The sequence below is a fragment of the Macaca nemestrina genome, chromosome 18 (assembly GCF_043159975.1).
Source record: "Macaca nemestrina isolate mMacNem1 chromosome 18, mMacNem.hap1, whole genome shotgun sequence".
Classification (NCBI taxonomy): Eukaryota; Metazoa; Chordata; class Mammalia; order Primates; family Cercopithecidae; genus Macaca; species Macaca nemestrina.
In genome coordinates this window covers 1,273,501-1,290,716 of record NC_092142.1, presented here as the reverse complement: position 1 = coordinate 1,290,716, position 17,216 = coordinate 1,273,501, and the positions used below count along the sequence as shown (strand labels likewise).

General features: G+C 55.0%; 1 protein-coding gene and 1 long non-coding RNA gene across 13 annotated transcripts in view; one reads left to right on the top strand and one right to left on the bottom strand.

Annotated features, from left to right (window-relative positions):
* The window catches only part of LOC105485881 (lipase maturation factor 1), a 105,460-nt gene that overhangs the window by 84,289 nt on the left and 3,955 nt on the right, over positions 1 to 17,216 (top strand). For 11 of the 12 annotated variants that reach the window (XM_071083823.1, XM_011748455.3, XM_071083826.1 and 8 more), the window contains 4 exons: positions 5,946 to 6,126; positions 6,412 to 6,565; positions 7,226 to 7,409; positions 8,569 to 8,681. In XM_071083823.1, the coding sequence (XP_070939924.1) occupies positions 5,946 to 6,126; positions 6,412 to 6,565; positions 7,226 to 7,409; positions 8,569 to 8,681 (632 nt within the window). The other variant, XM_071083828.1, reaches the window with a different exon arrangement.
* LOC105485880 (uncharacterized) lies at positions 1,398 to 12,988 on the bottom strand. The gene is made up of 2 exons (XR_011616224.1): positions 8,887 to 12,988; positions 1,398 to 4,191 (listed from the first exon to the last, which is right to left on the bottom strand). It is a non-coding gene; the product is annotated as an uncharacterized lncRNA (long non-coding RNA).

The following is a 17,216-nucleotide window of genomic DNA, read 5'->3' as shown; positions in this document are numbered from 1 at the left end:
CGATTCCGTGTGGCCGTGCCCCTCGCGTGTCTGCGGGCCCCTGGAGTAGCGTCAGTGGATTCCGTGTAGCCGTGCCCCTCGCGTGTCTGTGGGCTCCTGGAGTAGCGTCAGTCGATTCCGTGTGGCCGTGCCCCTCGTGGGGGCAGCAGCACCCAGGTGACTTCTTTTGTTGATGTTGCAAATGGTGCCCTTTTAACTCACACTTCCTCCTCTTGGTTGCTAAGTGTGGGACTCTGGTGACCTCAGCCTTTCTCGGGCGACCTCTGCACTGGTGCTACCCTGTCCGTTCGCGGGTCCCTCACAGACGTGTCCTGTGGGCGATCTGGGGATTCTGCCGGTTCTGCGTCCATCCCTTTCTCCCCTGCTGGGCGGGGTTGAGTGCCGTCTGGGTCTAGGGTCCCACAGCAGGGAGGGCCCCCGCCCTGCGCGCTGTCTGTCACGATGCCAGCTGTGGGTTGTTTTCGTGGCTGCTTTTATTCACTTCTCCTTTGTGGTTTTTAGCCATGAATGGATGCTGAGTTGTAGAAAGTGTTTCTCCATCAGTCGTGAGATGCTCGTTCTTCCATCCGTAACGTGGCAGGTTACGTTCATGCTGCAGGTGCTGAAGCAAGTTCGCATTCCCAGCACAGCTGAGCCTCTTCCTCTGCGGGCGTCTGGAAAGCAAAGGTGGCCATCCTCACACCTGGCAGTGCTCCCATGTGAGGCCGCCTGTGCCGCCGGGGTCTCTGACTGATCACCCTTGGGGGCCACAGGACAGGTGGGCTTTCGACTCCTTCTTGAGGCAGTTTTTGTGGTGAACGTTTTCCTGGGAATTTGTTCATTTCATCTGTTTTCAAATCTTGGCAAAAAAAAAGTCATCATATTATGTTAGTTTTATAGCCTCTCGAGTAGCCAGGACTACAGGTGCCACCACGCCCAGCCATTTTTAATTTTTTTGTAGAGACGGGGGTCTCACTATGTTGTCCAGTCTGGTTTTGAACTCCAGGGCTCGAGTACTCTTCTTGCCTGACCTCCTAAAGTGCCGTGACTGCAGGTGCGCGCCCGGCCTCAAGGCCTGTGTCCTCACCGATGCGGCTCCTGAGACAGCGGGAGCAAGGTCATGCTCAGGGTCAGCCTGGCCCTCTGTCTCTGTTAAGTAAAGGGCCATACATCTCAACTGACGTACTTGGACATATTGCCACATCTTTGTGTTTTTCTCTTTGTTCTTAGTATCTTCCGCATTTTTTCCTGTTATTTTCCCTCCGTTTCCTCAGTGGTTATCAGCCGGGTTAACTTACTGGAGGTCTCAGTTTGGGCAGCATCTTTGCCACCATGACCCCCTGAGGTCCTCAGCCCGCCTCTGCCCCCCCCAAGCCACCTGCGTCCGTTCGTCCGGGGTTTCAGCTCTGTTTTATTAATTAAGAGACTTATTTTAGAACAGTTTTAGGTTTTCAGAAAAACTGTGCAGACTACAGAGGCTCCCTTATCCCCATCTCAAACAGTTTCCCTGCGCTCAGCACCTTGCACTGGCCGGGACATTGTATAATTGATAGGCAGGACTGATAAATTGTTGCCGACTAGAGTCCCCAGCTGACAGGAGAGTCATGTGCAGTGTTGCTCATTCTGTGAGCTCCGACAAACGGACGATGGACGACAACGCGTGTCCCCGTCGCAGCTTCACGTAGTCGCTCGTGGCCCTGGAAGTCGTCTGTGCCCCGCCGGCCCTCCGTCTCCACGGTGCTGCCTCTGCCGGACATTGTGGAGTGGGAAGCATCGTGCGGCCTCCACGGACTGGCTCCCTTCCCTCCGCATCTGCACGGGGGGCTCCCCGCGCCTCCTGGAGCCTCCACTGCCCGTTTCTCTTCGGCACTGAGACCCCCGTGGTCCGCACGCGCCCCGGTTTATTTCTCCACTCAGCCTCGGAAGGGCCACAGACGGAGCCCCGGGCACATGTGCTTCCCACACGGGGCATGAGGAAGGTTGTGCTGAGCACAGGCGTGGGGCCAGGCCTGACTGTGCCAGCCCTGGGTCCCACTGCCACCCAGGGAGGGGTGTTCAGCCTGAATGGAGTGGTCTGTTCCAGGATTCCTAACCTGGGTGGGGCCGCACACACGGGCGACTCCTGAGCCGTCTTCAGCCATGTGGTCCTGGGGTCCCAGCCGCTGGAGGAGGGCCGGGCTGAAGACTGCCAGGAATGCCCCCCACTCCCCAGCACCCCCCCGTGTGGGCTGCGCTGCCCCAGGCTCCCGCCTGCCCCTGCCAGGCTCAGGTCTGGTTCGGAGGCCAGTCCAAGGGCACCCCTGGACTATAGCCAGGTGGGAGTGTGGGCCTGCTTGGCTCCGTGGTTGCCTGGCAGTGGGGGGTGCTCAGGATCCCACCTCCCTCTTCCACGGCCCGTGTACCATGTAGCGTCCCTCCCTCAGGCTGTGGTGGCCGGTTCCACCACTGCCCCTCTCCAAATAAGCTGATGCTGGCTGGGAGAAGCTCTCATGAAAAGCAAGGTGCTGAGTTACTTAATCAAGAAAGTTGGAGTCACTTGAGGGTTGAGTTACCATGACATGGAATGGGGGAGGTGACCTTTGAACCAGAGGCCTCAAAAGCATCCTTGTTTATTCAGAACGCAGGAACATGGCCGGGGGTCGGATGAGAATTGGACTAACAGGCCCTGGTGCAGGCAGACAGGGACCCTCCCAGGCATGACGGCGGGGCTGCGGGTTCCCTCAGTGCCAGTGCTGGCCCAGTTCTGGAGTCCGCTGCCTGGTGGGGGGAGTGGCAGTGGACAGTGGGGATGCTGGGAGGGGAGGGGACAGAGCTGGGTCTCACTGCACCTGGGCCTCTGAGCACCACCCCCAAAGACCCAGCACAGGCAGCGCCTCCCGTCCAGGCCTCAGAGGTCAGGCCGTGTCATCCTCTCCAGCCCCACACCATGTCCAGGATGAGGTGGAAGCAGCCGGGGTGGTGGCTGTGCTCTGTAGCGTGGCCTGGCGTCCCCCTCAGAGGAGAGGACGGTCGGCCACTTGTCCCGTCCGCGGGCAGTGTGGGGTCTTCAGCTAGGGCTTTTGCCCCCACAGGCGTACAGGGCAGAGGGTGTGTGGGGGATGATGCGGTGTGGGACTGAGAGTGACCCGCGCCCTTTACCACTGTAGTGCCCTGGCCGGGGCCACGCCCTCACCTGTGGCCGCCGAGTGCCCCGAGACCCAGGGCCGCCTCTGAGCGTTGCCTCCCTGGAGCGCGTCCTGGGTCCGTGTGTTCCCGTGTTCCTTCCGTTGGGGAGCTGAGGCATGAGCAGCCTCCCTCCTCCTACGCGCAGTTTACACAGCTGTTCCGGAGAGTTCCACGGGGCCCTGGGGCCACTGCTGCCTGGAGAGGTGCACGTGAGCAGTGACTGCAGAGCCCGGCCACCCAGCCAGCACCCACGGGAGCCATCAGCCTCCACCAGGGCACTGGGGACAGGGAGACACACCTGGGGCTGCCAGGGTGGGAGGGGCAGGGGGTGAGCTCAGGTCTGGAGCCTCTGAGTCGCCTGCTCACAGGGGGCTGTCCGGCCCCACCCCACCCACTCCGCCCAAAGGGCTCCTTGCCCTGTGGTGGCTGCACCTCACGCCCCCTCAAGACAGAGGCCCGGAGGCCCTGTCAGCCCCGTGCGCAGGCCGGCTATCCTGAGGCTGTCCCGGAGGGAGCTGGGCTCACGGGCCCCGAGCTGTGTGTGGTTGTGATGAAACAACACAGATAATGCAAAGTTCACACTGGGTTCATGCCCACCAGAGTGCCCACCTGGGAACACAACACATTTCCTCAGCGGAGGGTCCCCGTGAGCTCCCTGCGAGCAGGCTTGTCGTCCGTGGAGGGTCCCCGTGAGCGCCGGCGTGTCCTCAGCAGAGGGTCCTCACAAGCGCACCTGTTCTCTGTGGCAGCTGACAGGCGGGAGGCCCCAGAGGCATCCAGAGACCCCAACCCCGCTCTTCCTTCTTGGGGCCACGCGCCACTGGCCTCGGAACCCCTGCTGCTCCGTCTCTTGGCCCCAGGATTCCATCACCTCAAGCTCCTCTTCCTGTGCCGGCTGTGGGGACCCCTCTGGCCCCGCCCCTGCTCCCAGCCACCGGCTGGGTCATCTGTGGGCTGCACGGCCGTGTGAGGACTCTGCCGGCCGGGGGCGAGCACAGATGGGCTCTGAGCAGATTGATTTCCCTCTGAGGAGATGGCTCAGTGACGCTAGAAGAAAAACAAGGAAGACTAGGTCCCCCAGGAGCACTCAGGCCATGCACTCTACACGGAACTGCGTTTTCATAACAAAACAGCCGACCAGATGGAGGGCGAGAGATGCACCAGAGCAGCTGAACGCTGCGCGGCGGGGTCGCCTCCGCACGGAGCAGGGCCCCGAGTCCCCGAGCCCTGAAGCTTTCTTAGAAACGGGATTTCACACCCAGATCTGTGCTCCATGGAGCCCTAGTTCCCTGAGTCTAGAGTTCCCCACTGAGCTCCCATCAGGATGACCACAGGTCGCTTTGGTCCCATCTGCCAGTAAGGCTGGGCCCAGGGAAGGGCCAGAAAGGCTGGAGCTTCTCCCACCAGGAATGGATGGCAGGACATTCCAGTGTCACCTGGGGCGCCCCCTCCAGAGCACCCCAAAGAGTGGGTCCAAAGGCCAGACCTCAGTGCCCAGCCCTGCACCCTCCCCGTCACGGGAGCTCAGGGGCTCCCAGCCGCCCTGCCCCGCCCCAGACCAGCCCTGGTCACACTCAGGACAGAGGGCATGGGGGTCTGGCCCGCCAGGGAAGCTGCTGGCAGAGGTGGCTAACCCCAGGCATGGCAAGGCGGGGCTGGTTTTAGCACGGGGGATTAGTAACATTGTAGACAGTGGAGAATAAGAAAGTGTTCATTTGGGGCTCAGAACCAGGAAAGGTATTTTTCCAAATTAACCCAGGGAGAGCCGTGAATGCACAGTTCATAAAACGCTGTCATCATCTATAAAACTGATGCAGCTGCCCCTGCGAGACCCTTATTAGACATCGGGGTCCATGCCCTCAGCCCTCCTCCTGAGTTATGGGGACAAAGGCTGGGCTTTAATGCATCAAATCTGGCCGACAGACCCGTCTGAGGGAGCCACGCCCGGGTCCTGCCCGCCCAGGGTCCACCGGCTCAGCCGCAGACCATTACCCACGCGGGGCAACCGGCCACGCAAGCCGCCGCCGTCTCCCTGACGCCTCCGCGGCAACGGCCAGGGTGAGGTTTGGCACCTGTGACATCACCTGATGGAGCCGCAGGGACAGCGGCTCAATCTCCAGTTTCGTCACCTAACGATCACTGGCCTGCAGGGGTGTCCAGAAGCAGCCCCTCCGAGTCCCTCCTGCCGCAGCTTTGCCCACTGCTGCTGCTGAACCGTTCCCCGGAGCCCTCCCGGCCGTGCTGCCCGGCCAGCCCTGCATGCAGCCCCTCCCCTCTCCTGCTGTCCATCTCTGGGGCACAGGGGCCTGGGCCTGTGTCTCGCTTCCTTGCACTTCGTATTTTGGACTGGGAGCGTTACTGGTGGCCCCCCATGCTCCCTGTTGTCCGTGGCACCTGTCGGCTGAGGGGCGTCCCCGGCACCCACTCTCCAAGCACAGCCTTCTCTGTTTGGACACGCCCACCCTCCCTGGGCGTAACCCCGGCAGGCACCTTTTGCGGGTGAGGAGTTCCAGGAGGGCACAGGGTCTGGTCCAGCCCCAGACCTTGCGCATCACTAAAGCAAGGGACAGAACCTGCACAGAAACGTGCAGTCATGGGAGGAACGTTCTGGAAGCATCTGTCAGAAGGCACCTCTGAGGCGTCTGCTGTCCCCTCCATGAAGGCACAGCTGGGTTTCAGTTGTGATGCCAGGGCTGGGGGATGGCAAGGGCAAAGCTGGGTGCAGGGCCCCCCTGCTCCAAGAAGGGAGGATCCAGCCGCCCAGGGGTCCTGCACGAGGCTCAGCTGCAGCGTCTCCACAGGCCATCCTCATCGTCAGTGGGAACCTCAGCTTCCTCAACTGGCTGACCATGGTGCCCAGCCTGGCCTGCTTCGATGACGCCACCCTGGGGTTCTTGTTCCCCTCCGGGCCAGGCAGCCTGAAGGACCGAGTCCTGCAGATGCAGAGGGAAATCCGAGGCCCCCGGCCCAAGCCCAGATTCGGTAGGTGGCTCAGCCGGGGGGCCCTGCCCCAGTGCCCACGGGCATGAGAAAGCTGGGTGGTGCCAGCCCTACAGCCTGCCCCTGTGGGTTGGGGGTGCCAGGGCAGGAGGTGGGTCAGTGTCGTCCACTGTGTGGCACGCCGGGAACAAGGTGCCTGACGTCAGCTGCTGCTCCATCCCCGGGACCCTGGACAGCTGACCCTTAGTGAGCACCAGCTGGAGTCTCCCCGGGACAGGCCAGGAGGCGGCTGGGAGCCCCACCTGGAAGATGTCACTCCCCTGCCAGGCTCTGTGGTGCGGCGTGCAGCCAACGTCTCGCTGGGCATCCTGCTGGCCTGGCTCAGCGTGCCCGTGGTCCTCAACTTGCTGAGCTCCAGACAGGTCATGAACACCCATTTCAACTCTCTTCACATTGTCAACACTTACGGGGCCTTCGGAAGGTATGGGCCTGGGGTCCCCGTCTCCCGGAGCTGGGTCCGGAGCTGGGTATGTGAGGAGACTCAGCCCTGAGCAGCCACATTCAGGCGGGGTTGGAGTGTGGGCCCCCATGACCCCAAGTGTCCCCTGCCCCACCCCAGCATGACCCAGGCACAGGCCATGCTGTCCCCATTACCGGGCCTGGACATGCAGGCCTCCTCCGTCCTGGTCGCATGAGGCAAAGGGGTAGGGCCCGAGGTCACCAGGCAGGTGGGCTGTGGCCCTGGAATGCCTACTGGGGGCGTAAGGAAGAGGCGACCAGGCCCTGACTCCCTGGGTGGGAATGCCAGGCAGTGCTGCCTGAACACAGGTGCTCTCCCTGCCCTGGGCCAGCCCCTGGCCTCTTCCCCCTCGTGTCCACCCCGAGCTGCCAAGGGGCATGGGGCACATGCCGGCTGTGGCCGGGTCTTCAGGGGCAGGGAATGTGCTCTCAAATGAGCCCCTGGGGCCAGTCCCCGAGACTCCCCAGCCCCACCCAGCCTCGCAGTAGCCCCTGACCAGGAGGCAGGTGGGGGTGTAGGCCCTCCACCTGGGCCAGGATGGTCAGTCGGGGAACCCCCATGCACCCCACTCAGCCCAGCCGGTGTGTGATGTGGGCCTGGCCTGCCTCGGTCTCCCGGCAGCATCACCAAGGAGCGGACGGAGGTGATCCTGCAGGGCACGGCCAGCCCCAACACCAGCGCCCCCGACACCGTGTGGGAGGACTACGAGTTCAAGTGCAAGCCAGGCGACCCCAGCAGACGGCCCTGCCTCATCTCCCCGTACCACTACCGCCTGGACTGGCTTATGTGGTTCGCCGCCTTTCAGGTGGGGGACAATCCCCGGCGGGCACGGCCCCGCCTGTACCCCGCCCTCTTCTGCCCTCAGAGGACAGGTTCCTAGAGCAACCACCGAAGGGGCTGGTGGGGAGGGAGGCTGGGGGGATGGGATCCTGCCTGAGCTGAGAACTGAGCCCACACGACATCCAGGCCCAGCCCCAGCGTCCCCCAGGATCCGCCAGGTGGAGTCTCATGCCAGGAATCCCAGCCTGGGTGCCATAGCGAGACCCTGAATACAGAATTAGCAGCAAGTGAGGGCAGCGCCTGTGGTTTCAGCTACGTGAGAGGAGGAAGGATCAATTGAGCCCAATCGCTGCAGCCTCAAATCATGACGCCATTGCACTCGAGCCTGGGAACAGAGCCAGACCCTGTCTCAGAAAACAGGAAGGTTCGGTTCCCGGTCAGGGAACTGTTGGCCGGGCGCGGTGGCTCAAGCCTGTAATCCCAGCACTTTGGGAGGCCGAGACGGACGGATCATGAGGTCAGGAGATCGAGACCATCCTGGCTAACACAGTGAAACCCCATCTCTACTAAAAATACAAAAAAATAAGCCGGGTGAGGTGGCGGCGCCTGTAGTCCCAGCTGCTTGGGAGGCTGAGGCAGGAGAATGGCGCGAACCCGGGAGGTGGAGCTCGCAGTGAGCGGAGGTCTGGCCACTGCACTCCAGCCTGGGCGACAGAGCGAGACTCCGTCTCAAAAAAAAAAAAAAAAAAAGCAGGAAGGAAGGAACCCTCAGGGCTGGGGTAGCAGAGGCACTCACGGACAGAGCTGCTGTTTCTGTCCTCCTGGTCCCATCTCAGCCACCAGAAAACTGAGCCTCAGGGAGGCAGGGCCCAGACAGAGGGAGCTGGGGCAGACAGGCTCCGAGGCGCCCAGGCAGGGGAGTGAGGCCAGCGGCCAGCCTGGGAATGAGTGGTCAGGGCTACAAGGAGCATGCAAAGCAGGCGGCCCCTTAAGGGGACCCCAGCCAAAGAACTGGGGTGTGACCGCCCAGAGAACCCACCTCCAGGAAAGCCTCAGGACCACATGCTGCTGGACAGACAGAGACGCTGGCGCGGGAGGGAGTGGAGGGCACGGCTGAGCATCTGGAGGGGCTGTGCCTGGACAGCGCGTGGCGCAGCCATCTCCAGCCCGACCTCTCCTCCCAGACCTACGAGCACAATGACTGGATCCTCCACCTGGCTGGCAAGCTCCTGGCCAGCGACGCTGAGGCCCTGTCCCTGCTGGCACACAACCCCTTCGCAAGCAGGCCCCCGCCCAGGTAAGATGCTCTCCGCTGTTCAGGGGCCTCCCCCAAATCCAGGTGTCTGCTGGGGTCCCACCCAGCTGTACCCACACCCCACCTGTTTACAGGAAGTGCCCCTTCCCTCCTGCAGAGGCAGAAGGTGGGGCCTGCTGGGAGCAAAAAGGGCCCCCCCCATCAGCCTTGGCATCAAGGCTGGTCCCACCCCTGCCTCATAGCCCACCTCAAACCAAACCTGCCATGGTGAGAGGAGCCAGGACAGCTACTCTGGACGCCACGGCCAAGGTCCCTGGCCAGGCAGGGCGCCGCGGTTCACACCTTTGTTGAGGCGTCCTCCGGGTGCCTGCTCTGCTCCTGGCCTGGAGAGGCAAGAAGGACAGGCGGGGCCCTCACTCCAGGAGCCCCAGGGCCCATGGTGAACTGAGCAGGGGACTCCTGTGGGCCCTGCAGCCTGGCCCACCCTGGGCAGGGACTTGGTGACATCCCAAGGAGGGAGCCCTGTGAGGTGAGATTCTCGGGAGCCAGAGGTGGCAGCCATCGGGGGAGGTCAGCCTCCTCCCCACACCGGGGCTGGCTTTCCAGACTCCACCAGGGGAGCTGGGGTGCAGGGGAGACGCCAAGGACCCTGAGCACTGTGACCAGAAGACAAGGTTTTGGGGGAGAGCTAGGGCCTCCCAAAGAGGAGCAGGAGGCAGGGATGGGGCCCCACTGGGGTACGGGAGGGGATCTGAGGACAGTGTGGGGTAGGGTCCAGGGTGGGGCAGAGCATGGGGGATTGGAGACGCCCGCGTGGCCAGACCTGGGGTGGCGACTCTCACAAGCGTTTGCATCCCCTGCCCCACATGGTTGGGACTGAGCAGCCCCCTGGAGGTTGTAGGAACAGAGTCTGGACTGCCCACCCCTCCCCTGCACCATCAGCCGCCAATTCTGACGGAAAACATAGCTCTGGATTTTCCCTCCAGGAACACTTGGGAGCCGGGACAGCTGCACCCTCTGGAGTTGCTCACAGCTGTCTGGAGGCCCCAGCAGAGGAGCTGGAGGGTAGGGGTGGGAGGGGGCGCTGAGGTCCAGAGAGGCAGTGGAGCAGCTGGGCCCTGAGTCTGGCAGCCCGGGCAGGGTGCTCCTGGCCAAGCGATGCTTCCAGGGCTGCTTCCTCAGCACTGGTATTACGGGGAGCTGGGGCAGAGGGGCGATGGGGTTCCCTTCTCATGGGGAGTCTCCATCCCAGAGCCTCTGGTGGGGAGGCTGCCCTCCTAGCTGGTGCCCTCAGGCCACCTTCCTGTGAATTAGCGTGAAGCCCCAGGTAACTTGCCTGCCATGTGTCCACCAGCAGCCCTGGGAGCCCGAGACCTTGGAGCCTGGACAGGCAGATGTTCACCTCCTGGCTCACTGGGGACCTGGCCCCAGGACTCGTCCTTCCAGGCTCAGTATGGGTCTTCTCTGTTACTGCCCCCATCTCAGCAGCCTTCAGAGCCCCTCAGCCCCCACCCCAGATCGCGGCCTCCTCGGTGCCTGGGGACCCTGGAGCTGGCCCGGAGGAAGGTTTCCCATCGTCAGGTCGTGAGGGAGGAGCGCACAGTCGGATCGTCTGCTTCTCAGCCAGGAGGTGCTGAAACAAGGAATCATGTCAGAGCAGTTTCAGGTCCATCCATGGGTCCCAAAGTACCTAAAAGGATGGATACTCTGAAAACCAAGTGTGAAACGCAGGAACTATTTTATATGAGCCAGTAATGAGTTAACATTTAGGGAAAACATTCAAAACATCTGAAATATTGAACATTGCCACACAGCACACCTCTCCCCTGTCTCCATGATACACGCGTTTGGCAGCTGGAGCAGGCGGTACCATGACAGGCCATGGCCTAACCGTGGGCCTGCATTTAGTTCGTCATCGACTTTAAAACTGGAAGATGGAGCAGACACTTATCCCTGTTCCTCCCACTAAGGGCGACCAAGATCGCTGGACGTTATATATAAAACAGGAAGACTGAAGGTGAGAGAAGAGAGCCCACCAGCAAGGCCCTCGGGACGGAGCCACAGCCCCAAAATGGCCGTCTTGCCTGGGCTTTCTTTCTGCCTCATTTTCTAGACTTGGAGGTGAGGAAACTGGAAACCCAGTAATGCCAGCAGATACAGACAAAAAAACACCTCAACAAAAATCTGCTCTCTCGCTAAAGGGCCAGAAAAGAGCAGCCTAGCAAGACAGGAAATTTACAGAAAATAATCACCGCTCCAGCCAACACCACAGAAAAAACCACGGCCCCACCCACACCGGCAAGGCATGGAGGAGGGAGCCTGGACTCCTCCAAACGGCTGTAAGGGGTAACCACCCCTCGCTGGGGTGCTACCAGAGGAGGCCAAATAGGAAGCTGAGATTTTCATCTAAGTGGGTAGGAAGGACCCTCCCCCCGCTGCTTCTGTGGTGGTGTCAGTGGAGACCACAGGAGGAGCCTGGCCTCCCCCAACCCCTGGCAGTACTGAGGGGTTCCTCCTCTGTGGAGTGGTATTACATACTGACTAGCAGAAAGTCAGGACCTTCACCACCACCCAGCGGTGACTAGGCCACCCCCGCCACAGTGTCATGGAGGCCTAGTGCGGAGCCACGACTCCCATCCTACCCGAAGCAACAAGGAAAACCCCAGTCAACAAGGAATGCCCCCAATCAACAAGGAATACCCGCAATGTATCCACCGGAGTTCTACCCCAGCCTGGCTGTAGCAAGGCAATACCCCCCTTCTCTACCAGCATGACGTCAGAAGAAGTCATCTAAAGCAGAAGGTTTAAATAAGATCCAAAATCTCCTAATACACAAAATGTTTGGTTTTCAGTGGAAAAATCACTTGTCGTAGCAAGAACCAGGAAGACATTGAACTGGTGAAAAAGGGCAGTCGACAGTTGATAGCACCAACATAAGAGAGGTATTAGAATGACTTCACAGAGGTGTGAATGCAGCCATCGAAAAGGCATTCAGTAAGCAATTATGAACACAACTGGTAAAAATACAGCCTCAGCAAAGAAATAGAAGATTTTTTAAAGAACCAAATGAGAAGATTAGAAGTGAAAAAATAACTGATATAAAACACTCAACATCTGAATGGAAAGGACAGAGGAAAGAATCAATAAACTTAAACATAGAAAGTACCCAATGGGAACAAGAGAGAGGACATAGAAGGGAAAAAACAGCAAGAGCCTCAGGGATCTGTGGGACTGAGACTGTAACAAAAGATGCAGAATTCATGTCATCAAAGTCCTAGGAGGAAGAGAGAGAGAGCTTTAGGGCCAAAAATGTACTTGGAGAAATAAGAACTGAAAACTTCCCAATTTTGGCAAAAGGGGCAAACCTACAGAGTCAATAAACTGAGTGAACCCTAAATAGGAAAAACCCAAAGAAATTCAAATCTAAACACATCAAAGTCAAATTTCTAAAAACTAAAGATAATAAGACATTGCCAGCCTGGCCAATATGGTGAAACCTCATCTCTACAAAAATAAAAAATTTGAGTATAGTGGTACACGCCTGTAATCCCAGCTACTCAGGAGGCTGAGGCAGAAGAATTGCTTGAACCTGGGAGGAGGAGGTTGCAGTGAGCAGAGATCACACCACTGCACTCCAGCCTGGGCAACAGAGCAAGACTCTGTCTCAAAAAAAAAGGAAAGGAAAAAACATGGGTAAACACAATAGACCTTCCTTCTCTTGGGTTCCCAATCATGTTGATGGTTAAGTAAAGGCTATAAAACCGTCTGAGGTAGTTCAAAGTTTATGTAGAGGAAGTATTTAAGATAATTATAAATGGATGAGGGCAAATGGACACAGAGGTAAGGTTTCTATACTAAACTTGAAGTGGTAAAATGACATCAGTAGACTATAAGTTATGTGCCAAGAACAGCCAGTAAAAAACAACCTATACTGAGATACATTGGAACACGCTCTTGACAAACCAAAATGGGATTCTGAAAACACGTAACCCATAGGAAAGCAGGTTGGGAAAAAGAAAGAAATCAGAAACAGAACAGATGACAAGAAGTAAAATGGTGAACTTTATATTAAATGTAAATGGTCTAAATAAACCAATTAAAGGATAAAGATTGGCCAGGTGCAGTGGCTCACTCCTGTAATGTCAGCATTTTAGGAGCGGAGGCAGGTGTATCACTTGAAGTCAGGAGTTCAAAATCAGCCTGGCCAATATGGCAAAACCCTCTCTCTACTAAAAATACAAAAATTAGCCAGGCATGGTGGTGCATGCCTGTAATCCCGGCTACTCGGGAGGCTGAGGCTACGGTGAGCCAAGATCATGCCACTGCACTCCAGCCTGGGCAACACAACAAGGCCCTATCTCAAAAAAAAAAAAAAAAAAAAATAGTAACTTAAATATATGCATAATGAGCTTATGCCCTGATAAATCCAGCATAAGTTGAAAATATAAGTCAAAATGTGTTTAGTACACCTACCAAACATTAATCATAGCTTAGCCTAGCCTACTACCTTAAACGTGCTCAGAACACTTACATTAGACTATAGTGGGCAAAATCATCTAACAGGCCTATTTTATAATAAAGTGTGGAATAGTGGAATATCTTATGTAATTTATTGAATACCATATGAAAGTGAAAACAGGATAGTTGTCTGGGCACTCAAAGTGCGGTTTCTACTGAGTGCATATCACTCGCACCATTGTAAAGCTGAAAAACCGTCAGTTGAATTCTCATAAGTTAGGGACCAACTGTATAGGCAGGTTGCAAGTAAAAGGATAGAAAAAAATATCGTGAATAGGGCCGGGCGCGGTGGCTCAAGCCTGTAATCCCAGCACTTTGGGAGGCCGAGACGGGTGGATCACGAGGTCAGGAGATTGAGACCATCCTGGCGAACATGGTGAAACCCTGTCTCTACTAAAAAAATACAAAAAAAAACTAGCCGGGTGAGTTGGTGGGCGCCTGTAATCCCAGTTACTTGGGAGGCTGAGACAGGAGAATGGCGTAAACCTGGGAGGCGGAGCTTGCAGTGAGCTGAGATCCGGCCACTGCACTCCAGCCCAGGGGACAGAGCGAGACTCCGTCTCAAAAAAACAAACAAACAACAAAAAAAAAAGGAAAAAATATCGTGAATATTAATGAAAATAAAGGATTCATTGTATTAATGTCAAAGTAGACCTCAGTGCAAAAATTATCAGAGACAAAGATGTCCAATGAGAAAAGGCCCAACCCACCAAACAGACGTAGCAATCCTAAGTGTGTGCACTAAGCACAGATCTGCAAAATATGTGAAGAAGAAAAAGAACTGAAAGGAGAGCCAGACAAATCAACAATTACGGTTGGATGCTTCAACACCCTTCTCTCGACAGTTGATAGAATAAGTAGATGGAAATTCAGCAAGAACATAAAAGAGCACCATCATCAACAAACAGGACCTAATGATGTTTATAGAATATGCCACTCATTGAACTGAATAATATGTCACATTTTCTGGGATGTAGTTAAACTAGTGATGAGAAAGAAAGCATCAAATGCATACATTAGAAAAGAGACATGAGAGGTCAGAAAAGAGGGAAGATCTCAAATCAATAATCTTACCTCAGCTGGGTGCCATGGCACACACCTGTAGTTCCAGCTACTCAGGAGGCTGAGGTGGGAAGACTGTTGGAACCCAGGACGTTGAAGCCAGCCTCTTGCCATGAGGCAACACAGGAAGACCCCATCTCTTAAAATAATAATGATAATAATAATAATAATAATCTAAGCGCAAGATTACATGAATAACTAGGAAAAAATTCAAGGAGCAGTAAGAAAACAAAAGCAGAAAATGAAATTGAAAACAATATAGAAACTCACTGAAACAAAGAGATGGTTCTTTTAAAAGACCAATAAAATCAGCAACCCTCTAGTAAGAATGACAAAAGGAGAAGATATGATTGCCAATTTCAAAGGTGAAAAAAAGAGGCCGGGCACAGGGGCTCATGCCTGTAATCACTGCACTTTGGGAGGCCAAGGCGGGTGGATCACCTGAGCTCAGGAGTTCAAGACCATCCCGGCCAACATGGTGAAACCTTGTCTCTACTAAAAATACAAAAAATTAGCTGGGCGTGGTGGCAGGCACCTGTAGTCCCAGCTGCTTGGGAGGCTGAAACACGAGCATCGCTTGAGCTGAGACCGCACCACTGCACTGTAGCCTGAACAATACCACGAGACTCTATCTCCAAATGAAAAAGAGACGTCACTACAGACCCTGCACTCCTGAAAAGGATAATAAGGGAATACGACAAACATCTCTACATACATAAATTTTACAACTTGGATGAAATAGACCAATTTCTCGAAAAACACAAACTACCACAACTCACTTGGTATGAAATAATTTAAATAGTCCTATAACTAGCAATTGAATTTGTAATTTTAAACTCCAAAAAGAAATATCCAGGCTCAGATGGTTTCACTGGAGAATTCTAAGATTAATTTCCCAGAAAATAGAAAAGAAGGAAAAACATCAATTTATGTTTTATTTTTTCTTTTCTTTCTTTCTTTTTTTTTTTTTTTTTTTTTTTTTTTTTTTATGAGACAGGTTCTCACTCTGTCACCCAGGCTAAAAGTGCAGTGGCACAAACATGGCTCACTGCAGCCTCGACCTCCTGAGCTCAAATTATCCTCCCGCCTCAGCCTCCCAGGTAGCTGGGACCACAGGCCCACACCACCATGCCTCACTAACTTTTTTAGTTTTTGTGCAGACAGGGTCTTGCCATGTTGCCCTGGCTGGTCCCAAACTCCTGGGCTCAAGCAGTCCTCCCACCTCAGCCTCCCAAAGTGCTGGGATCACAAGCGGGAGCCACTGTGCCCAGCCTCAATTTATTTTATGAAGCTAGTGGTTCTTTGATACCAAAACCACACAAAGATAATACGAGAAAATAATATTACAAGCCAATATCCCTCAGCGATATGGACACAAAAGTTTTTAACAAAATATTACCAAATAGACTGGGCACAGTGGCTCACGCCTGTAATCCCTACACTTTGGGAGGCTGAGGCGAGCAGATCACCTGAGGTCAGGAGTTCAAGACCAGCCTGGCCAACATGGTGAAACCCCGTCTCTGCTAAAAATACAAAAATTAGTTGGGCGTGGTGGTTCATGCCTGTAATCCCAGCTACTCGGGAGGTGGAGGTTGCAGTGAGTGGAGATCATGCCACTGCACTCCAGCCTGGGCAACAGCGAGACTCTGCCTCCAAAAAAAAAAAAAAAATTACTAAATAGAATTTGGCAATATACAACAATTCTACACTGTGACCAAGTAGGGATTGTTCCAGGGATGAAGGTTGGTTCCCTGTTTGAGAATCAACCAGTGTGATCGACATGTTACCAGCTAACGAAGATAACTCACATGATCACATCCGTCACTGTGGGGAAGCACTTGACAAGTTTAACATCCATTTGTGATTTAAACCTGGGAAAATAGAGAAGGAGAGGAACTTCCTCAGCTGGATGAAGAGCATCTGCACAAGCTCTGCAGCCAGCATTCTAGTCGGGGGGAAGGAATCACCCTTCACCACTCAGATCCAGAACAAGAAAGGATGTCTGCTCTAACCATCGGATCCAGCACGGTGCTGGGAGCACTGGCCACTGCAATACAGCAGGACAAGGAAATAAAAGGCGTGTAGATCACAAAGGAAAACACAAAACTGTGCCTGTTTACAGATGACATCGTTGTCCTTGTAGGAAATCCCAAGGCATCCACCAAAAACACGCCTAGAATTAAGTGAGGCCGGGCGCAGTGGCTCACACCTGTAATCCCAACACTTTGGAAGGCCAAGGCAGGCCAGTCACCTGAGGTCAGGTGTTTGAGACCAGCCTAACATGGAGAAACCCCATCTCTACTAAAAAAAAATACAAATTAGCTGGGTGTGGTGACACATGCCTGTAATCCCAGCTACTTGGGAGGCTGAGGCAAGAGAATTGCTTGAACCTGGGAGGCAGAGGTTGCAGTGAGCTGAGATCGCACCACTGCACTCCAGCCCAAGTGACAGAGCGAAACTCCATCTCAAAAAAAGAAGAAAATTAGTGAGTTCAGCAAAGTCAGAAGACACAAGATCAATATAAATGATTCAATAGTATTCCTGTATACTAGCAATGAACACACAGACACCTAAATTAAATATGCAGAACCACTTAACAACCACTCCAAAAAGTGAAATACTTAGATATAAACCTGACAGAACATGCACAGAACTTACATGCTGACAACTCGGCAATGCTGCTGAAAGACGTCAGCACACACCTAGAGAGACGGCCACGTTCGTGGGTTGAAAGGCACAACAGAGTGGAGATGACAGTTCCTTCCAGATTGATGGACAGGTTTAATGCAATTCCTATTTTAAAAAAAAACAAAAAAAAAAACTCCTAGCAAGATGTGTTAATGGGTAAGGACAAGTCATCCCAAGTTTTCCACGGAAATGTAAAGGAACTCAAATAGCTAAAACCATTCTGAAAGAGAACGAAGTGGAAGGAATCTCTAGGCAGTTTGAAGACACAGAACCACAGTAGTCAACACAGTGTGGTACTGGCAGAGGGAC